Here is a 24,464-nt window from a genome sequence, read left to right on the forward strand (position 1 = left end):
CGAGACCCAAATTAACCCAATATTTGAAACTCAAACCCGAACATGACCCGATTTGGAAATGACTCGACTTGATTATAACCCGCAAATTATTGACTTGGACCAAACCCGAGAATGACCCAAACTTGTTTTAACCGTTAAAACCTAAATTAAATCCGACCTATTATTCACCCGACCCGAATGTAACCCGACCTGTTATTGATCCGACTTAAACCCGTCCCAAACCTGATAAGATGTATGACCCGACGTGACTCGACTCAAACATGACCCAAGCTGAATGCAACCCCCATTTAGGTTACAATATTAACTGACCCAAGCTAACCCGACTCAGACTAACCCAACTCAAACCCGATCCGTTTGTCGGAATTGACACCTCTAAATGTGCATACCAAAAAATTGAACATTTTGGCGCGAAAACAAAATTTTCTTACCCAAAGTCCCCAAATTCGAGATAAACGAAAATGGAGGGAACTAAAATTCCAAAGTAATTTTCATATTCAGCTAATAACTCGAACTCCATCAGAATTCTGCCAGAAATTAATTGCGATTTTTGAAGTATCGGAAGAAATGCAGAAACAGATTGAATCATTCTTCAAACACTCATCAAATCCTCCTCCATCTGCTGATTCCGACGATTTATTCGACGGAATTAGGGCACCAAAGTACCCAGAAATTCGAATCAAATACACTCGTCAACCCACCAGGTACTTCAATTTTTTCCCTAAATTATGCATGTATAGCTTCAATTAATCAAATTTTATTCATACCCACATCTTTAGTTTGGTCCAAATCTAATAATATGGTCCTATAATTTAGGGTTGAAGAATCAACAAGTGATGGGTTAATTGGGGAAGAATTTTTCGAAAAGAGTGAGAAATCGAAGGGGAAGAATTTAAACAAGAAGAGAAAGTATGCCCAATTTCATTTGGAATTGGGTCAGTCTGATTTTCTTCTTCATACTTGTAAAGTTTGTGGGATTCAGTATACTAAAGGGGATGAAACAGATGAGAAGGTTCATAATTCATTTCATAAGAATTTTACTCATGGAATCCCATTTAAGGTGAGATTTGCATAATTTTAGCCCTTTATTTTTAATAGTAGTTCTGTTTTTTCGGATTGGTTGAATTGTTGTATTGATTTACAGGGTTGGCGACAAGAGCGATTGATTGATTTGCCAGAACTCGAAAGGGATCGTATCGTAATTGTTTCGAATCGTGATCCTCCAGCTCAACGGAAGAAGGTTGAGATTTTATTTCATTTTGTTCTGAAAGTGGCTGTTATTTCTTTGTTGATAATTTTTTTGGGTTTGTGGACAAGATTGAGATGAGTGTGCAGTAAAAATAGCTTTTTGTTGGTATATTATTATGTTTAGGTACAAGAAGTTGTGAAAATGATGGAGATTGAGCTCGGTGATGGGTGGATTTTCCATGAGCTTTGTCAGGTTTGTACTGATATGTTAGAGTTATCAGACTTATAACTTCATTTCGTGGTTCGGTAGTTGTTCTGTACGGATAGACTATTGAGTATAGCCTTTGCTAAATGGTTGTTGCAGGTGTATTTGTTTATATCCTCACAAAGAGTTGTGGGATGTATGATTGTGGAGCCAATAAGCAAGGCACACAAGCTTCTTTCAGACTCGGTGCAAAAAATATCGGATAGTGCTAGTGGGAAAGAAGTAATAGCTAAAGCAAAGACATTGCAGTTTGGTACGATATGCTTTCAAAGGGAAGTTTCCAGGAAAGGCTCAACCCATAAAAGCTCGGAGGCTATGGATTCTAACTTACTTGGATCCATTGTCTGTGAAGAAGAGGCTACACCTGCTTCTTGTGGCATTAGAGCTATTTGGGTCAGTCCATCAAATCGAAGAAAACATATTGCAACTCACTTGCTAGATGCTGTGAGGTAACTTAGCTCTTCCAACACTTTAACATTAACATATGGTTGTGTATGATATCCATGAATGAGAATATATGACTGATTAGAATAATGTCAAGAAAGTTGTTACTAATGACCTATTATAGTTATGTAAAAAGAGTGCTGCCTTGTATTGGACACATAGTGACTAAATATCAGCGATTCTTGTTTTGGTCCATTTACCCATGCCTAGGGTGCTAGGCAGAAAAGAAGAGAGATACAAATTAGATCCGTAGAGACAGTAGCCGTTCACATTGCATTGATAATGATTCTGCTTGAGTAAAGTTTTTTGGCAAAGTCACGATACTTTTTACTTTTGTGAGGTTTAAAATGCCATAGAAAACAAGACGAAGCCATGTATTCTAATATGTCTTTATGAGATGACAACCAGGAGCTATTTATTTAGGACATGAATGGTGAATATGGATTCTGGAATCAAATTACCTGGGGGATTAGGTGCTTAGGTGCTTAGGTTCACTACTATGGATAGAATAATCTTATTACTGCAAGAATATGGAATCTGGATGAGGCACCTTGGAGCTGTATTAATCAAGGCAGATGGTCTGGTTAGTGAGTTATGAATTTACCATTGAAGTTTAAACCTTGAATAGATGCTAAAAAATATCATTATGGCAGTGATGGAAATTTTGGATATGCATTTTACTGCTAGATGTTATATGTTGGATTATTAAGGTTTCTTGGTGAAACGATGATCTAGAGTGTTAGTGAATGCAAATTGCATACAGAACATAGGTGATTTGGTTGTTGGAGTTGCAGTAGGTCTTTTCTCATGCTAACTATTATGATTTTAGAAGAAAAGAATAAAACCATAACTTTAGCATCATGTAAGTGTCAGATTTGCATAATGGCTAATAGAAATCTTGCAATGCACTCACATACCTTCCAAAATTAGAAGTCTGAACTCCTTGTGCTCTCTCCTCCCTGCTGTCCGGCCTTGGCATGCTCTTTGAAGGTATGACTGTGAGTCTGTGACTAAGGGTAGTGATGTAGAAGTCAGGGATTCGTTGTCCCTTGTCTGCAGCAGAAACAGGAAGTAGAAAAGAAAGGTTGGAGGGAATGAGCCAACAAGGGGTCCATTTCCTCCCCTTTAAATAAACCTAATCTCTTTATTATTGCCCACCCACCCCCCCACCCCCACCCCCAACACACACACCTCAACCTCCCTTTCTCTTCCCATTTTTCCCTCCCCCTCCCTTTCCCTCCTTAAAAGCTCACCAAACAGAATTTAGTTATGACATTGAATTGCTGCAAAAGTAAGGCAATAGTACAGCATATGACTGTCTTCAGCATACCCTCTTTGCATTTGTATTTGTATCTGTAAGGATGAGCTTGGCGTGATTTTTGTAGAGTAGCTTATCATTGTGTCCTTTTGGGTGCACTCAGGACGAGGGTTTGGTTTGCTGAGTTGGTGATATGGAGTCTGTAAAGTTTGCTACTGCGTGTACTTAGCTACTTCAAATTATCACTTCTTATATGCTCTCATCTTCCCTGTGAGGTATAATTACATCTTTAGAGCTGTTTTGATGCTGGTAGTCATTCAGCTAGATAGAACATTTGACAGAAGCTCATACATTCTCATAGTAAGAATTCTTCTTGATGATCCCCCAAACATCATTTATAAATACTCATTGCATATTTACTATGCATGCTTCCTAGGAGCCTAAAGTCTCAACTTTTTTGAAATAATTGATGGCCATAAGATCCTTGACTCGGTTGTCTAACTTGCCATAATGTCTCGCATGCTTTTTGATGGCAATACAAGCATTGCCATAGATTCTGTAATGAACAAACTCCACAGTCACCCACTCACTAAAGCAGTAAAGCACCTATAGACATAATCTCTTAGTCTTGTACTGCCTGGCTTCTCTTGCTAGTAGAATTGTGTAAGCAACAGCAGCACTCTGTGTTTCAACTCCTCAAATCAACTCATAACTGAGTGACTATTACTCTATCGAGCTTTGACCGTTGGCTGCCTCAAATGTTTCATAATCATTCTGATGTTAAATTGCTTTCAAGGTTCATCAATTCCCTGGATAACCTTGCAGCTTCATAAATTACTCTGGCGAGGCTAACTACCATAAAATGTATGATAGGGGAGTTATTGAGGAGATTATTTATGTAATTTAATGCAGCATAAATTTTCCTTTCAGTCTTTTTCGTTTGCTTTTGTTGGTTAATTGTATTCTAGTGGAGTAGTATTATCTTTATTCTGATGTTTAATAGTCATGCAGGAAAAGCTTCTCTACAGACTATGTTCTTGAACACTCGCGATTAGCATTCTCTAATCCAACCTCTGCAGGAAAGGCATTGGCAACCAATTATACTGCTACGGGATCTTTTTTGGTGTACAAAACATAGTTATACCACTATTAATTTTATACTCCAATGTATCTGCTGTATTAAAGCTTGTAAGTTTCGAAGTCACACCGGTTTTAGCTCCTGAATATCTTGCAAACATATTATCTTTGCATTCTGCTAATTACTTACCATTGTAGCCAAATTACCAGACTCAAGAACCAAATTATAACCCAACATTTATTCAGCTTAGGGATGCAATATATTTATTTTAATTTTTATTTTTTTAAGGAAAGTTTATGGATGCATTATATATTTCATGGTTTTAAAAAGTAAAATACTAAATAAAATTCTGATGTTATATATTCTGATGTTATATCCTTCTTTTTTTTAGTTATTAAACCCTACACCCAAGTCTAGGGAAATCTACCTACACCCCCCCCCCCCCTCCCATGGGCTTTATCTACACTTTCCCACACCCAAGTGATCCAACTGCTACCTAGTACCTACCCCAGTTAAGCCACATAATTTTTTTTTAAGAGGCTAAATTAGAAATCAAAATTTTGTTTTAAAAAAAAAAAGAAATAAAAAAATTTAGCATGAAATCAAAAATACGAAGAGTAAGTGGACTTTTTTTTTTTTGAACACAAGAGTAAGTGGACTTTAGAAGCCTTATTCTCTCTCTTTCATTTTTTTTCTTTTTCAGGCTAAATTCATATTAGTTCGATCAGTTTTTTTTTTTTTTTTTTAAAAAAAAATTTACGAATTTTTCGATCAGTTGAATATGTGTCGATAGGAGGCAATTGCAACAAATTAATTTTTTTGGTGTGTTATCAGATAAGAATATTGTTGGATAATAAATTGAAAACAAAGTTCAATTCTTGCAATTTTCTGATGATTTGATCTATTTTGTATGACTGTAGAAAGATAAATTTAGTTCATAATAGTGAAAATTCTTTTTTACGTATGTTCATTTTCAATTTGATAAATGTTCATATATATATTAACTAGTACAAAATTACATGGTTAATATAAATGTTCATTTGTATATTACTATATGGACATTCACATATTAATGTTCATTATATATTTCATGTTCATCAACGGTTATCGTTCATGACCATTTTCAAACTAATATATGCTCATTTGTATATTAATAAATGTTCATTTTCATATTGAATTATGTAAATAAGTTCACTTATATATTAGTAGTTGTTCATTTTCATAATAATAGATGGTCATTTCCCCAATAATATATGTTCATTTATATACTGATAGATATTCATTTCCATATTGATCATATCAATTGTTATACTCATCCATGTTCATATTCATATGAAAATTGGTTTGTTAATTTAAACACTTATTTTGATCTTCCTCAAATCTAAAACAAATACGTAATTTATGTGTTTTTGTCTATTACTTAAATAAAGGAATCATACATATAGTGAGCTGCCAGACAATAACGAGGAAAAAAAAGAAGACGACAAAAATAGGAAATCAAAAATGCATGGAGTCGCCAAGCAATATGAATCAATAACACGAGCTTAAAATTTTTGAATTTGGATTGTTAGTTTTATTATATTTGATAGTATATGTGTGGAATTGTATTGTATATTTTAATATTCATTTTCATGTTAATAAATATCCATTTGTATTATCATTTCATTTTAATAAACGTACATTGTAATAATATTGATGACATAAGATGTTAATTTAAATTAATATTTGTTCATTGTAAAATTGAAAAGATGTTTGTTAAGATTTAATACTTTTAATTGTCATCATACTAAAAAATGTATAATTAAATTTGAATATTTATTCTTTCTCATACAAAAAGATGTTCAATTTGTAAGATGCATATGGTCAGTTTCAATTAATTATATGTTCATTTATAAATGTCCATTTTTCATTTTAATAGATATTTATTATGAAGTACGATATTCATACACACTCTCTCTATCGAGACTAAATCACCTATTATATCATGAATTAGTTATTTTTTTTTATATAAAATTCTATGTAATAATAAACTTTTACGCATATAAAAATGAACGTTAAAAAAAAATACATATTCATACTTATATATGTTCATTTGTAATTTTTTTAAAAATAAGTTTATTAGCATATTATTGAATATTCTATAACATATTTTATTACTTTTATGTCATTAATTTTTAGATACAGGTTCAATAAATTTTTTTGAAGGTTTCTTTGTTTTATTGATCAACTAATTAATTCGCAAATGACATGTTAATCGTAATAGGTGAATTTTAACTCTCTATATTTAGATGTTCAATTATAAATAATTATATGTTTATTTACAACCATTAAAAAAATATGTTCATTTATAAAATAGTATATGTTCTATTACAGTGTATTACAGTTTTTCAACAATTTATCTTGTTCAATTTTAAGCCCTATTGCCATCTCAAATTAGCTCAAGTCGTCATGCTTCCTCTGATTGATCCATGGTGGTCGTGATGGAGTAGTATCATCTCCTTTATCTTATGTTGCTTCATATAATGGAAGACATCCTCCTCTGTCGATCAATAACAATCACGACTATGACCACAACTATTGCAATAATCACGACTGCCGCAAAAATCAATACTAACCAATCATATTGAACATAATAACAATCATATAAAATACAAAAACAACAATACATTGTTAATAACGACACATATAACAAATTCAGTCGAATAGGAAAAATAAAACTCACTTCAAGTCAATCGAATAAAAAATTTGCAATCAAATCTAAAAACACAAATACAAATATCAACCAGAAGAAATTGCAATTAAACCATAAATAAAATTCATAATAATCAAAATAAAAACAGAACAATAATAAATTCTAAAAAAAATAATTAAGAAAAGAGAGTACTACATATATATACATAATGGCTACCCAACTATTGTAGTTGGGTTACTACATATATATACATAGCTTGAAAAGAAAGCAAACAAAAAAGAAATATACAAAAAAAAAAAAAAAAAAAAAAAAGAAGAAAAAAGAAAAAGATAGATTTAAGGGGGAGTACATGGAGAATTGCGTGATGTGTATGGGGGGTGTAGGGAGAGGTGGCTAGTCTTGGGTGTAGGGAAAAAATTATATCTTTTTTTTCTTCCTCTTTAAAAGTGGGCTTTAGATTACAAGGCCCTTCAGTTTGTTTACAAGTAACAGGCCCACTTTCAAGCCTGTTGCTTAAGATTTCATCACCTCTTAAAGCAAGTGGGGAAAAAAGTTGCAAAGCCCATAAGATCGTTGGTTAGCCTAAATTTTTGGTTAAAGTCGTGTCCAGCAATGAACATTTACTAGAAAAAAAATGAACATTTATTTCTGAACATTGCATTATATAAAAATAAACATCATATAAAGCTAAACTTTTAGTCGAGTCACGAGACAGCGACATTTGACGTTTCAACTTTTCGCCAAGTGTCACGCCTTATTGGATAGATTTCTATTTGAATAGAATTTTAGCATAAAATTGTTAATTTAGAATTTTATTTTCGATAAACTACCAATATTTAAGATGTACAAGTTGAATTATAATTTTATTGATAAAAATTATTAGATTATAATTCTAAAAAATTATCATATAAATTTATTTTTTATATCATAATATTTTTTGGAGTGAGGGAAATAGTTGAAAGCGTAAAACATCCATTTATAATATATATATATACTAATCGGTTAAAATAATATATTTCACAATCTAATAGAATTTTATTACTATGTAGACCTGTCAATTAGGGTCGGGTCATGAGTCATCTCAGATTGGATCACTTCAGGTTACGAGTCAAGAAATGTTCAACCCTTGCCCAAAGTTTTGGGTTCGGGTCAACCCAACGGGCTTTGAACATTTATTTTATTAATTTATTTTTTGCTATTATTTTTTATTTTTTTAATGTATTAATTCGAACATTTCCACCAACATTATTATTAGTCATTACATGCCTACTAAATAGCAAATCGTCACAAAAGCACATCAATTCCTAACTAATTTTGTATCAATGATATATTTTAATTTGACATATAGATTAAAAATTTATCTTAAAATTCAATAAAAAAAAAAATACCCGGGCATCACACGGGGCACAAAACTAGTTTATAATATAAGAGTAAAATAAAGAGAAATTGTACATTTAATATTATATATATAACTGGACATTTCTTTTTAACCAAAGAACTGAAACATTATATTACATTATGAAAGAAACCATAGAAGTTCAAGTAGTGACCCAAAAAATTCTGCCATGTTGCTAGTGAAGTAAAATTAGCAAACATGAAAACCACTTGAAGGAACCAAACTAAACCAAACAAGCTAATTAAGCTAAGAGTAAACAAAGGAAAGCACTGGTAATAAATAAAATTAGTGCTTTAAATGGGGGGCCTAGGTGAGACCCATGAAAAGTAGCATCATCATCATCAGTTTGCAGTAGCGTTGCGGCAAGGGTGTGAGTTAATTCTTGAGTGCAAACATGAGTTAGATCTGGAGGAGAGAAGAAGTGAAAGGCAGGTTCAGCATCCTCTTGCATTCAACCAATATTGTCAAGGCCGTGAGCGAACTGAACATTTCAGTTGTAAATAAAAATGAACAAAATGCTAATATCTAACACTATTAATGCTAATGTTCATTGAACATCCTTTATTATAAAAATGAACATTTTATACAATTGAACAAACACAAAAATTTGTATTAATTAAAAAATAAAATGAATATTTATTATAAGAATGAACATCATAAGACATGAAAATGATTATTTTATAAGAATGAACATCATACTGCATGAAAATGAACATTTGATTATTGAGAAATACAAAATTATTGTAAAATATATTCAGTAGGAAAATGTTCATTTTTATTACACTAAATGTTCAATTTTGACGTCGACCTCATCTAGTACTGGTTGAGGTCGACCTCAGCCATTAACTACTGATCATTGTACATAATCCTGCATTTTCTCTCAAAAGTTCACACTTTTGTGTGCAATAACTTGTTCTTTTTAGCACTTTTTCATTACAATGAAAGCGCAATATTATAACTCTTGCACATTAAAAACATTGGGTAACTGTTTAATATCTTTATATTAAAGTTATGGATTTGCTAGATAGCTTATAAAGTTTACAAGGAAAAGAAATTTGGAGAGAATATAGTTTGTACTTGTATTATATTGTAATGCATACGAAGTATAATTCTAACAGCTATTGTTTCACTGTTGCTTCAAAAAAAAAAAAAAAAAAAAAAAAAAACAGCTATTGTTTTACTGTGCACAATATACTTTTACTTTGCTGTCACACTGGGATCAGATGACTTATGTTCTGGTTTACTGGGAACAGAAAGAGAGTCCTGTCTGATAAATCATGGCAAGGGGAGCTCCAGCAATGGAAAATTGAAATTATATTGAAGCATGACGGTGAACCATTAGTGTTCATCGACGCTCATTGCCAATTATTTGGAAATATTCATCCCAAACTACTTAATACACAACTAACATTGTATATATGAACGACGGATACTATGTCCTTGAGAAAATTGAATTGCTGATGATCAAAAAGAAAAGATTGGGTATCCGTAGGATGTTTTTAATATGTACCGAGTTCTCTAAGAAAAGGGTAATTGACATATCTTTGACATTAATATGCTTTGTTAACGATAATAGGTTCTAACTAGATCGATTCAAAGTTAATTTACTGAGCTCCTATATCATACGAGTATTATGCTTCTGGTTCACCATTAACTCATCAAGTGACATTGTGTACCACTAACCGTCACAATTGCTGGGAACGTAAAATAGAGTAACTGCAAGTGAGCAAACAACAATTTACTCGACCTACAATGCTTAATAGTTCATTAACAGTCTGATGGCCCCAGATATAAAAAAGGAGCATGATTATAATAAGCAATAACAGAGTTGCGTAAAGTTGCAATAAAGACTTGAAAGAGTATTAAGCAATTCGCAAATTTCGGAGTTCAAGAGCAAAAGTTACTTGAGGTTGCCATAAAATGTACTTTGTATTAAGCAATTTGCAAAATATTTATTAAATTATAGCTCTTAATTATTTTGATTTCAATAGAATCATTAAGCATATAAGAGCATTAGAGCATAACAAAAAGTAGAAACTGAATGGCTTCCTCTCATCAAGCACAAAAAATATATCCTCCTCTTTACTATTCCTGTAAATTAAATTTTGTGTTAACAAAGAAAGAAAATGAACAGACTGCACTCATGGAGCAAACAATCAACCAATCCTTTAAAAGCTGGTACACTAAAGTTCAGCTGATGAAGAAAACTGTAGAGCGATTCATCAGCGTATCAGGTATTATGACAAATGATTGCTATCATTTAGCTGCAGATGAAGAGAGTCGTGCACTCCTCGCTTTGTCAGCCTTTTCCGCCTTTTCCAGGTAGTCTTGATGAGATTGTTGCTTAGATCCTTTACAAAAGGTAGAGACAGTTTCAGACATAGCAACAAAGAAAATACAGTTAAGTACAAATAGCAACATAGTATCAATCTTTTCATGGCAACACTGGGAAGGCCAGCTATAACAGAGTCATTATATCATAACTAGCACTTCTGGCAAGATCATTTGGAAAGCATTTTCTATTAAAAAAAAAAAAAAAATTATTGGCGGTAAAAAGTATTCAAAATGAAAATTCAAAAACATGTTTTTAAACAATGCCACCAAGCGCAACAAAGATGAGTCACTGACTCATTGAAGCACTCACACAAATTCAGATATTTGAAGCAGAGAAGCTGTCAAAACCAAGGAATTGTGGTGCATACTAATAAACAATTAGCAAAGCACTAGCTTTATAGTCTATACCATCACTTTGAAGGCTAGCTACCTCCAACATTATAATGCCAATTTCTGATACACAGAATGGAGGTTGAGATACCATAGCACACAAGAGAATGCTAATTTTTTTTTTTTTTTTTTTTTTTTTTTTTTTTTTTTTTTTTTTTTTTTGAAGGAAAGAGAATGCTAATTTGTTTATCATAACTAGTGCAACATAACGTATTGCCCAAGATACATCTACTCTAACTGAGAAAACTGTTGGTCTGCTAACTTGATTGCACATCCAAAAGAAAATCTACCAAAACATTCATGAAAATGGTGGTTGAGAAGTTGCAAAAATATTTTATGGGATTAAGGTTTTGATTGATTGATATACTGCAGAAGAGTTGCTAAAGGTTGAATATCCGGGTAATGCAATTTCTACCAATTTAATATTCCAAATGGATTAATATAGATGTCGGGCATATATAATATAAGTGACACGTTGAATATCAGGTCATCAAACAACATATGACCAGAGTTTAAAAACGCATATGTTGACAGCCAACAAGTTGAAAAAGAAGTAACAATAATTATCACTCTGATGGTCAATAGGAATGAATAATAGAAAATTCAAACAATATATAGGACGCCCAAGTCGACTGAAAAGTGGGATGATAGCCTGACATTCTAAGCAATGCGAGTAAATAACGGGGCTGTTTAATTCAAGCGAGAGGAAAGGAAAGTAATCAAAACCCTCTTATCATCCTATAGTCTACTTTGAACTTATATTAATTCTTCAATTTCCTAAAATAACACCTCTGCAACCCCCTCAGTCATCCTCTCTTTACCCTCCCCAACACATTAAACTCTATCTAACAATGGTGAAGAGATATTGATTGTTGAGGTGGTGTTAAGTGGCAGTGAGGCTATGCAGTGGCGGGAGAAGAGATGGATGGTTTAAGATGATGTGCGAGGACGATGGAATAGAGGAGGATGTATGATTTGAAAAATCAAGGTGAGAAGAGAAGTCGGAACCATTCCCTATGGCCATCACAGGGAGATTCAGGACCACTGGTTATAGAGAAAAGGAAAAAAAAAAACAAACAATAGAGAAGTAAGAGAGAAGTTTCCTTATCCCGTTATTGAAACCCACAACAAACGCAGCCTATAATTTGTAACTCATTTATCAAGTCCATGGTGTTTAAGTCTGGAGGTTGACAAGTCAAAATATGGACCCTAAGGAAACTCTAATTGTACCTGAAGCAGAAGATTGTAACATGCGCAGAAACCATTAGAGCATAAATATGCATCATTGCAAGAATACAATCAGTTGGGCCTTATGCATACATCAATTCTTTCTATATGGTTGATGCAGTTATCAGAAAAGAACGACTGATAAAATTGAAGCCTATAATCAGAATAATACAAAAGACTACTACACATAAAATATTCTCATCAAATGACACCCTTCTCCTTCTGTCAATAGTACGATTTCTTATTGATATAACCCAGCAATCATGTACTTGTTACAGATTCTCGTCAAATGACACCCTTCATCAGTGTGATTCTTTTGCTGAGATGGTACACTTGAAGCCATCTAAAAATCACTTCTAATAAAGGGTACAGACCTTTGTAGCAATTACAATTTCTCAATCATTTATGTAGGATTTGATTTAATGATACAGCAAAACAGAACAATCACTTTCATTCTTCTTCTTCTTCTTCCCAAACCCATTTGATCAACTGTGAATTTCTTAAGCAAAGGACAGAGGGATCAATGCATAATTAGTCTTTGGGTTAATGCACCAGTTGCTTGTTATTATGTGAAGAACTGTAATTAATATTATCAGTGGCCTAGTGCTAGAATTGATGGTCCAAACCAAAATGTGAGCCTAAGTGATAAAGCCAATTGAATCAAACTGAAAACTCGGGTTAAAAGTTCACGAAACCAGGAATACTAAACTAGCTCATACTCTAAAGATGTTTAATTACATCTGCATCCAAACAATTCCATTAAAATCAATCAGCAACGTCTATCAAACACCTCTAAAGATGATCAAACTAAGGACGGAATAGTATAACAGGGATTGCACGTACATAGCCCATGAAAGAGGCTATTCCAATTCAATTACTGTGATATACCCGTAAATCTTGTTAAAAAAGGCTCATTCCTTGACCAACTTACTAGAGCTCGCCAATCTCAAAATCATTCATTTTCAATTACTCTTAACATTTGACAACCTTACAAGTCCTCTACCTCTACATTACTGAATCAAAAGGAAACACAACACATCTCTTTGGAACCATTAACAGCTCAAATAATCATAATAATAATCATAATAATCCTGCAGAAAAACAATTAAAAACAAACATCTATAAAACTATCAATCTAAAAGCCTAATTCATAATTCTCCATTAACAAATTCAACCCCAACAAAATAAATGCAAGAAAAACCCAAATGATAAAAACCCAATACAAAGAATTGCACAAATGAATCATAAACAGAAGATGAAAGAGCATAAACAGAAGATGAAAGAGAAGAGAGAAAGAATTGACCTCGGGTCATGTAGTACCAAGGAACGGCGAAAACAGCAGTAATAATGGTCAATCCTACAAAGACGTGCTTCTTCTCTCCACTGTGAAGGAAGTGGTTTAGTTTAGCTTTGAATCCTCCGCCATTTCCATTACCAATTCCATTGCTTGCGTTTGGTTTGCCTTCAGTTGCCATTTTTCTGTAAGCTCCGACTATGTGAACCTTCTTATGTTGGAGAAGGTCTGGCGCATAGCTCCTATATGCAAACATTGCATATAGGATGGCAATGTAGTAATAAAGTTGAAGTTGTAGTTGGAGTATAAAGTACCATTTGATAGGTAAATAGTACCATTAAAAGTTGTAGTGGTATAAATATTATGCTAATAGTACAAATAAGTATGTAAATGGTACATCAAAATATTATACCATTGTGAGATATAATAGTAGTACTAAGATCTAATGGTACAATATACATGCATAATAGTACAAAAAATGTACCACTGTAACCATAAAAAGTACCATTCTGGATGTCAAACCTCAGCGCTTTTCCACTTTTGCCCTCCTATATGCATTTTTGCATATAGGGACTATGCGACTAGTGGGACTCTCTTATGTTAGGGTTCATCACCTGGTCTAATTTTAAACTAGCGTCTCTAATTTAGTACTCCCTCAGTTTTCTTTTGTCGAGACGCAACTTTCACCATCGATATCTTTAATTGTTAATTAGTAAAAACTAGGTTAGAACCCGTGCTATACACGATTTTACAGTATGATAATACTTTCATTATTCGTTTATTAAAATAGTTAAAAAAAAATCATAAAAAATTTATCTCAATTAAGTAGTATTATATAGTGTTACGTAATATTTTGTATTCTTTACTACTACACTTTTTAATTTTATTTAAATTATTATGGTGGTGTATTATTCCCTTCCCTAAATATAAGGCTAAAACTTAACAAACTAAAAAAAATTAGCGGGAAATTTTTTTATGAGGTAATGACACATGTACTTTGGGAATAATTATGGGGGATTACTTTAGTATATAATATAGAAGATATAGATTGACACAGTCAAAAGGTTGAAATGAAAAAAGAATTAAAAAAAAATAACAAATTCCTATTAAAAAAAAACACCAAAAATATATATGACATCATAAGTGCATTTGGCGGGAAAATTTTTTATGAGAGCGTGACACATATACAGTTTGGGGAGAGGATGATGTCAGCAATTTTCTGTTTTAGTAATAATTAATAGATTAATAGATTATAATAAAATTATATTATGAAACTAGACATTATGATGAATTTAATGATATATTATATAATAACATTTATTTATTTTATAGAGGTGAAAAAATCAAGTCAACCATGGTATGTGAATAGTGCAAAAATCAAAGTGATGCATTTAAAAAAAAAAACGGAGGGAGTAGAATTTTTAAATTACCACCCAAAAATGTACTTCAAAAACCTTCCGTTAATATTTTTATTTTTATGTTACCACCCATTAAATTAAAAAACTATTCAAATTACCACCCATTTTAAAATTCCGGTGGATTTCTCTTATGTGGGCCCCACCCAACGACTCTTAGTGGTGAAAGGAAGAAAATGATCAGTAGTAGTGGCAATTTAGACAACAATCTCTTGATTTTGTTTAGTTGTTTTCTTTTGGTTTTAGGTTGTCTTGTACTCAATAAATTGGTTTAAAGAGGAGTTGGAGTGAACAAAGGGTTGATTGTAATGCTTAGACATAGTCGTTACTAGCCGTTGGGTGGGTCCACATAACAGAAATTCACTGGAATTTTGAAATGGGTGGTATTCTGAGTAGTTTTTTTAATTTAAGGGGTGCTAAAATAAAATAAAATAATTAAACAGGTGATTATTTTGAAAATGGGTACATTTTTAGCTGGTAATTTAAAAAATTTCCTCTATTTTTTTTTAGGAAACTAGCGTCTCTAATTAGTGCCACCGCACCTAAAAAAAAACAATAAATAAATAAAAATAAAATAAAAATTACCACAAAAGGATTAAAGGAATGCCTTGCTGTAGTCCTTGTAGTCCTGTAGAATGTAGAGGTGGCAAAATGATCATTAAAGTGATGAGTTGTTCATTTTTTATGTCATTAAAACATGGTTATGTTTGTTGGAAATAATACTAAGGAAATATTCCCCCGTTTCGTAATAATCGTAATAATAGGGTTACTATAAAGTTATAGGAAAATTATAGGGTGAGGATTAAAAGAAGAATACTTTAATATAAAATAGGAAAAATGCACTTTAATAATCTCAAATATTGCCGATTTATTTCTAATAATCCCAACTAAGGTTTTTTTTTTTTAATAATCCTAATTATGCCTTGAATTTGCCTCTAATAGACCCATCTTGTCAACACCAAGTCAATGACTTGCTGGAACATGTAACCAATACACGTGTTAGCACGTGATTGGTCCATATTAAAAAGTAAAAAAAAAAAACAAAAAACCCTCACAACCATCACCCCCTCTCCTTACGCCACCGCAAAATACTAGGGCCAACCCTTAGCCCGTTAAGAAATGGCCGGTCATCTCCCCTAACCCTTGAAAATGGCCGACCGGCCCTTCCCAACCACAAAAACCACCTTAGTTGACCCATTCCCACCCCCAAACCATCGAATTCGTCCATCGAAAACTCTCACTCCTAAACCACCGAATTCGACCATCGAAAACTCCCACTCCTAAACACCGAATTCGACCGTCGAAAACAACCTTCCCGCCATCGATAACAAACCTCCTCCCTTCCCCAACCCCCGAATTCGGCCCCTTGGACGGTTTCAAGGGTGTAGGAAGGGAGAAGGACCGGCACTGATTATTTTTTTTGTTTTGTTTTCTGGCTAAGGGGGAGCGAAGGGAGGAGAGTGGTTTAAGGGGTTGAGGTGGATCGACTGTTTATTTTTTGGGGTGTTGGAAGGGCCGACCGGCCATTTTTGGGGGGTTAGGGAGGTGGCCAGTTGACTGCTGGTGGTTTTGGGGGTTGGATTAGGGTTTCACGGTGGGTGAAGTGGCTGGGTTGGTTTTTGTTTTGTTTTTTTTTTCTTTCCTTTTTTTAAATATTAGGTCAATCATGTGCTGATATGTGGCATTAAAAAAAAAAGTTTATCCTTTTAGCAGGTAATCGGTTTTTTGGGTCTATTGAAAGCAAACTCAAGGCATAGTTAGAATTATTAAAAAATAAACCTTAGTTGGGATTATTAGAAGTAAATTGACAATAGTAGAGATTATTAAAGTGTATTTTTCCTATAAAATATAGTTAGTGGGGACAGTGGCGGATCTAGGGGGTACACAGAGGTACAGCTGTACCCCAATTCCGCGAAAAAAAAAGTGATACAAAAAGAGACCTTCTGTATCTAATAGGCGGTCTCTTAGGTACTGTTATCAATAGTCTGCCACAACAACCTAATCAACGCACCTTTTTTGTATTAAATTCTAAGAGACCGCTAGAGTTATATATATTCCACAGTAGTGCTTCTTGTTGGGGTTTGGTGAGTCCGACTCACCGCAGAAACAACCCATCCCGAGGAACCACTCGTAATAATTAAAATCACAAAGCATAAATAAATATTTACAAAGAAAAGATAACGAATCTTACCCTCGAAGCGAGCTTCGCCCAAAACCCGGGGCTCTTACTTGAAATCTACTAGCACGTCAAGCGCCGCGCCTCCGACGGTATCCACCCACAAATGGGCGAACACAACTTTAAGGTCTACTACCTTGGGGTTAGCAAGGTCCGACCTAAACCCGAGTGTTATGTGAGTTTAAGAGTTTTCCCAAAAATTATGGAATGCTCTTTTTAACTCCCACTCAAGCACTTTACTCCAAATCCCAAGCTTGGTATTTATAGAGGAAAGTATGAGTGGGAATTTCTATCCCATCAATGTGGGATCATGAAATTCCACAAATTAATTTAAAGCTAAATTAAATTAAAATTGTAAACTAATAATAAATCTACAAGTGGCATTACCATGTGAGATGGGTTGGTGAGGACCACATGGAGAGTAGGGGACCATACTTGCTCCCCACTCAATACTCTCCTTGTGCCACATGTCCTCTCCCACTTACTCCCATATTCCAAGCTTCCCCTTATTCATGGCCCTATGGCCCGAGCCAAGCCACGAGCCAAGCCCGAGCTCGGCCCGAGCCCGGCCCGCACTAGCCCGCACCTGGCCCGAGCCCAGCCCGCACCTGACCCGACCCCAGCCCGCACCAGCTGCTGCTGCGGTTTGGTGCGGCTGTTGTTGCGGTTTGGTGCGGCTGCGGCTGCTGCCGTGGCACGGCGCGGCTGCTGCTGTGCCTAGCCGCGGCTGGCCGGGGCTGCTAGCACGGTGTGCTAGCTCGTCTTGCCCCTAGCATTCGGATGCTCGGGGCACACCGATGCTAGGGGTATTTTCGGGAATATGGTTGATTTATTATTATTTTGCGTGTCTCGTCTTTTATCATTTTAGACTCGACTTCCGACGATTGGTTTCGACGCTCTAAGCTCGAATTACCGACGTCTAAATATTTAACACTCAGGCGACGAATTAATTTCTTCCGAATTAATTCGTCGAGTTGGTTCGCATATATTTGCTTGGGTGTGACCCGAAGGGTTCAGTCAAGATTACGCTGTAATATTAATTATATTAATATTACTGATCGGAAGCGGCCTCCACCCAGGCATTCCGATCACTTGACCTTACTGAATATATTAGCTTTCTAATAATTCTGAACCCGCTATCAGAATAATACACTTGTTCGAAGGACACCATTCCTTTCAATCTCCCACTTGTCCTTCCGGACAAGTGTGCATTTAGTGTATAGCCCTTATCCTATGTCTCTTCATGTCTCTTCATGAACTACAGAGTAAGATTACTAGTCATCTCTGTTACGTCCAGAAGTGTTTCTCGAAATCCGAGTTTGACTGTCAATAAGCAGATGATTTCTAAAATCCATCTGAGCACGGCCATGCATTTTTCACAGTCTCGCTCTTCGAGAGGCCTTGTAAACAACAAGACATGTTCCCTATTGTTAGTAGGGGGACATTTCCAGTCTTGTAATGTAGCTTCTCTTACTAAGAGGACTCACCCGCCCGATATCCGTCTTTATAATCCCCAATTACGGCAGACGTTTGGCGGATACCAAAACGGACCAGTACTCAAACAAGAGATCTCCCACTACTCATGGTCAAAGGAAAAGAGTTCCGATAGTAATAATGAGAAAATACTTATGACGATTTTTAAATCTCTTAAAGTATCCTCATAGGTCTATCCAGTATGGTTCTAAACCAATACCTGTGCAAATGATTTGTATCCTCATAGCACAAGAAACGGTGCTACAAATCATACTACACACTAATCTCTGATGGTCATTATTCGTCCACAAAATATGACCTTGATTAGGGATAATTTTCGATTAAAATATTCAATGTTCACTTAATAGGTGTTTCTTTATCCAAGCCATTGACTTGATACCCTATTTTAAATATTTATTAAAATCGAATGGACTCATTATTTAATTCTAAACCACAATTAAATAGTTTTGTGGAATATTTAGAAATATTTTATTCCACTATGAAACTTCACAATGTTTTATCTTATGATAAATGGTTTTTCCCAAATGTTTTAAGAGTAGTACTCTTCATAAAACATTCATAGAAATCACACTCATATTTGATATGCTTGATTTCTTTCATGCAATTATGAATGTTGTCGTTCACTTATTGCATAGGTTTAGTTATAATTACTTTGCAAACCTTAGCATCTTCATTATCCACCATTTCCATAATAAGATGATAAAATTTTGAGAGTGTTAATGGATTACATGTGATTCAGGATTTATTGTCCAAGCAATGGCTCCCACTCATTTTCATGATTTGAGACCTTCTACTTGACAACCTACAATCATTAATGTTCAACAACGAACCTTTCCATTTAACATCTATCTTATAATTGCCTTTAAGGCAACAATATTCTCAACATATATTTTAATAGACTCCCCGATGATGCCTTGCTTGGGTTTCACTCCAAGCGACTCACAACGATTTGGGATACCCTAATCACTTGTGATCATGGAAATTTTCCTTAAATTCCCGCACATTATACATGGATGCACATCCATGTTACCATTCTCAAGCCACGACACTTCTTGCCTCGTGCTTATAAATGGCTTCCTTGCTAAGGAACTAATCCTTGTTAAGGTTTGTGCTTGCAACATTAAAACTCAAATTATATTTGTTTCCATGCGTCAAGAACTCATCCAACTACTTATCTGCGTTCTTTGGATGTTCTTGACTATAATCTAATGATCTAATACTTAGATTAATGTCGATTGATATTATATACGTACTTCACATGCTCTAAGCATGTAAGTCATTTGACGATTCCATATTATAGCTTTACATGATGGATTTAATTCTAGAATTATTCTCAATTTTATTCCATCCATGTGACATTTAGCTCATACAGTTACACTGAGTCTTGCCAAATTGTTCGCTATATGATATGATTGAAAGTCTCTTACTAGAGTCTTTCTTGTTTGATTTAGTACTTAGCCTAGCTTATACTTAGTTCAAACATTTACTTAGCTTTATACATATGGGTCGAAAGCCTTTCAAAGTCCTTCATGTTTAACATGGTAATTTCCTTTACTCATTTAAACATTTTAATTAAGTCTATACCATATAACTTAATTCCCAACATGTACTAAGTATCGTCTTTAGCTCGGTCCATTGTCGAAAATACTTTCAAATCTAAGCATTTAGCATTTGATAGTTGTTTCACAATAGAGTTCGTAAACATCTTGTTGGACCATTACTTTTGCTCCCACTAAACTTCTTGTTCATCATAATTTCTATGTTTCTCCATAAGTCAATCCTCTTATTAACTTTATGAGAAAACACGTTCCAATTTCTTCATGCAATGCTTTCTTTAATCCCATGACGGATTCCATGTGCTTGCTTTCAAATCTAGCATTATTTAGATTTTCAAAACCCTTAGACTATTCCATAGTCACTTCCAAAATTCCATTTTGGGAAGGCGGTTTGGTATCTATTTTGCCATATTTCATATGCGCAATTTTGCTAAATCAATCACGAAAAGACTTGAGCATTCCAATTGGTGAATGGGATTTTATTAAAATTAAATCCTTGAAATTAATTATATCCTTTAAAACCAATCTAGCTATGTATGCATATACACTTCCACATTTGTTAGTTTTCTCCTTGAAAACTTATTTGCAATCGATGGGTCTTTCACCTTTCATGCAAATTAATCAAGTTTAAAACATGATTTTCAAACATGGAGTCTATTTCGGATTTTCATGGCTTTTAACCATTATTCGGAATTTGGATTTGTCGTAGCTATCTTACAAGACATTATTCCTTTGCTTGTAAGTCTTAGGTTTATTTCTAACTTAATAGAAAATTTATAGGATTCAATCCAAGCCTTTGGTGAATTCTATACCTATACGGGGCAATTGCATCAAACACTGAGTTTTAAGGCGCTTTCAAAGCCCTTTTGTTATGTTGATCTTACTCCAACATCTTTAATGTTTTGTGAGTAATGAATTCTCTTTTAAGGCACTTGTAAAGTCCTTTTGAGTATTCTTGATCAAGCATTCTCATGAAGTCCTTTAAGGTCTTACGAAATTCTCAGTTCTAGTTTGTTGCTAAGCTCGATGGTCATCGAGTTCATTTTCCTCCCACTTGTCATTTTGGAAACGTGTTACTTTCCAGAAAGACACCATTTAGAGCAACACGCTACAAGAAAATAACCTTTTCATAGCGATTATTTTAACCTTTAGTATCGATTGTAATTGCAACAAAAAGCTTTCCCAACGAATGGTCATTCGATACAATATCCCCCGTTGCCTTAGCCTTTAGTAGTGGTTTTCAATATCGCTGGGGTTGGCCTCAATAATCGATACGAAAAACTACGTCCAATCGTGGTGATTATTGTAGCGATTACAATCGCTATAAATGTTGAACTCATTTTCTTAAAAAAATAAAATAAAATAAAGCATGCATATGATCTTTATAAGATTCGAACATGCAACCTCAAACTCTTATAGTAAATGTTTCACCAATAAGCTATGACATATTTTATCTATTCTATTTCAAACAATATTTATATATCTAGTGTTGAAAAGGCTTTTCGTATCGATTTTTGGGATTTAGTGGCGATTGTAAATGATATGATTTCTCAAAATTATATAAATGTGTAAAAATAGTGTGGATATGTATTATTATGTTTTCCGTATCAATTTTATATGGGAAAACCATGGCGATTGTAAAATGATACGAGTTCCTTAATTATTTCACAAACATGCTTGCATATTGTAGCGAATATACAATCGCTACGAAAAGACATTTTTCTTGTAGTGACAACCATAATGTTCTCAATTAAGATGTGGAGGTAATGCCCGTAGTCTCACTTGAATGCTTACAAAGAGACATGTATATTGTCTTTGGGTAAAAGTTCGTTGTGAAACAAACAGTTAGCTCCTACTTGAGCTATCTTAGTCTTTATTGAGCCATTCAGCTCCCACTGAGCCACCTAGCTCCCCTTGAGCCACTTTGCTCCCACTGAGCTAGTGAGCTCCCACTGGGACTAAGAGCCTTAGAAATATACTTGAAAAGACTTTTAGAAGTTAATTCTATCCATAACTAAATATGACGTCATTTCTTAGCTTCGACATTTTGTTTAGTGTAACATTAGTCATTTGTGCAAATCTTTAAGAACTTTATAGGAAGGGTTGTGAACCATCATCGTTCGAGTCATTTTCAAATGACACCGAGGTCTCCGTGAAGACACACCATGTTCTTTGTGGAGTTATTTATGAAAATTTCCATTCATAACTTTGAGATAGTCACGCTTGGCTCAAGCAAACATCGCTCGATCTAATCTAGACGTTTTGATGTCTTGCCAAGTCGATTCTGTACTTCACTGAACTCTTGAGCTACTCAAGTCAAGTTTGTTCACATTTGATGAATATAGCCATATCCTTTCAAATTCTTTGTGAAACGTTGAAGTAATTGAATCCTCTTTAGCCTTCGGAGTCAATTGTCTATACCAAGAACAATAGCTCTCTGCTTTGTCGGTTTCAACAAGTAAGACTTTCTTGTCTTAGAACGATTCCAATTCGAGCAACTATCAAGAGCCTATCTAATAGAGCCTTGAGTACGTTCTTGTCGATGTGACATTGCTAAAGATGTTTGGAACGCAAATCAAGCCCATGACTTGAACTTAGTGAGTTTATCATGTTAGAGAAATGTTTGTTTATAATCAAGCATTCTTAACTCAACGCTTGGATAACCATCCCATTCAAATAAATCTCGCAACTATTGCTCATTACTTTGAATGTGAGTCTTTCCGTGTGTAAACGGATCAATTGCTGATTATGGAACATAATAACCATTACTTGTTCCAGCCTTTGGCTTAAAAAGGTCTTTAAACAAAACATACGACCTTACAACTGATGTAGCTCTTCTTGCTTCATTCTAAGCTTGTAAGTCGATAACTTAGCTTAACTTCAATAGTTTGAGGTCACTATCATAGTGGAACACTCAAGCAGTATCCGATACTTGTGAAGATAACGAATTGCTAAGTAAACTACAATAACATGAACTCATGAGTTGAAATGAAATCTAATTCCTTTTCTTCGTTCCTTCTTTCCTATATTTCTTATCATACAATATCTCATAATCTTACTTTAAGAATTATTTCTTTAAGTACCTTGACTCTTATACTTTGTTAGGCATAATCAAGCACCTAGTGCGCCGTAAAACAAAGTTCCATTTTTTCCATTAATTCTTACTCGAATTACTACATCAATGAGTCCTACTCAATTATGTATGATGCGAAAAGATACGTTTGTTGTCAAACATTGACAATCTTGAGTTTGCAACTCAATACCTCATGTTCTATCAAAACTACCTAGTATTTTGAATACATGATGTCCAACCGTCCTTTCGGACTTAGTTATAAAAGTCATTTATGAGAATTGTATTTTAGAAATGCTTTTCCTTTCTTTGAGAACTATTCTCAAGGATTTCCTTTACCTTTCATGGAAACAATATTATTTGATTTAGAGTACTATAAATATAAGTGCAAAGTATGACCATTTATCAAGAACATAATAAGTTTGAAATTTAATAGCATTCATGCAAACTTCAATCTTATTAAACGTCTTATTTACGCATTAAAAATTGTCCCTATTTGGCAAAAATAAGGCGATTCCAAGATCCGAAGAAACAAAGAGTGGTTAAGCATGCTTTGGCTTGTCTTAAACACTCAATCTTCTCGGTAAGCATTGCCTTGCTAATGGCTCTAAGCCACTCTTGGTTAGACAATCGTCGCATCTAATGCATCTTTGACGATGTGTCTCTTTTGCCACGGTATGTGAGGACTCCTCACTCATACCGATGAGTTAAACCAAAACCAACGTGCACACCCGGTGTGCCTTATGCCCCTTAGAGGAGTGATGGCACCTCGCTTTGACGTAGCCTACCATCACCATCGTCCGGTTAGTAAGTGTTGTTTTGGAAAGGCAAGTTTTACTCAATATTATTAGGGACCTAGGATTTCTATGTTGGTTGATTTAAGTGAACTTAACTAATCATCGCAACATCAAGAAAACCTAAACATGCATCTAACGAATATTTCACACACATATATATAACCATAAAATATAAAGCGAAATAATAGATGCATATTGGCAACTAGCATGACCCCTTGAAATCTTCATATCTTCAAAAGGTCTTCATTTGCATTTCAAGGCTTTGTCTTCCAAGATACGCCGTCTTCAAGACTTAACCAAACTATGCAAAAAAACTAGTGTCTATAACTAGGAATAATCTAAATATCAAAGTACAAAAATACTTAACGATGCGTAGACCGTATTTAGATTTAC

The 24,464-nt window shown here is 34.2% G+C and overlaps 1 protein-coding gene and 1 long non-coding RNA gene across 3 annotated transcripts; one reads left to right on the forward strand and one right to left on the reverse strand.

Annotated features, from left to right (window-relative positions):
* The first annotated feature begins 538 nt into the window (after nt 1-538).
* On the forward strand, nt 539-4,642 carry LOC145579045 (protein CHROMOSOME TRANSMISSION FIDELITY 7-like). Of its 2 annotated transcripts, none has more exons than XM_081636325.1 (6): nt 539-701; nt 814-1,057; nt 1,142-1,237; nt 1,370-1,438; nt 1,550-1,899; nt 4,156-4,284. In XM_081636325.1, exons 1-6 carry the CDS (start codon nt 565-567, stop codon nt 4,205-4,207), a joined length of 948 nt encoding a protein of 315 aa, XP_081492451.1. In that variant the 5' UTR covers nt 539-564; the 3' UTR covers nt 4,208-4,284. The 2 variants fall into 2 exon arrangements, with proteins under 2 accessions (XP_081492451.1, XP_081492450.1); XM_081636324.1 differs by having other exon boundaries at nt 541-701; nt 4,164-4,642.
* A 5,718-nt stretch (nt 4,643-10,360) lies between these two features.
* Nucleotides 10,361-13,802, reverse strand: LOC145579047 (uncharacterized). Its single transcript, XR_014098981.1, has 2 exons — nt 13,573-13,802; nt 10,361-10,669 (listed from the first exon to the last, which is right to left on the reverse strand). It is a non-coding gene; the product is annotated as an uncharacterized LOC145579047 (long non-coding RNA).
* Between the last annotated feature and the right edge of the window lie 10,662 nt (nt 13,803-24,464).

Source organism: Chenopodium album, chromosome 14, assembly GCF_948465745.1.
Source record: "Chenopodium album chromosome 14, dcCheAlbu1.1, whole genome shotgun sequence".
In the NCBI taxonomy this organism is placed as follows: domain Eukaryota; kingdom Viridiplantae; phylum Streptophyta; class Magnoliopsida; order Caryophyllales; family Amaranthaceae; genus Chenopodium; species Chenopodium album.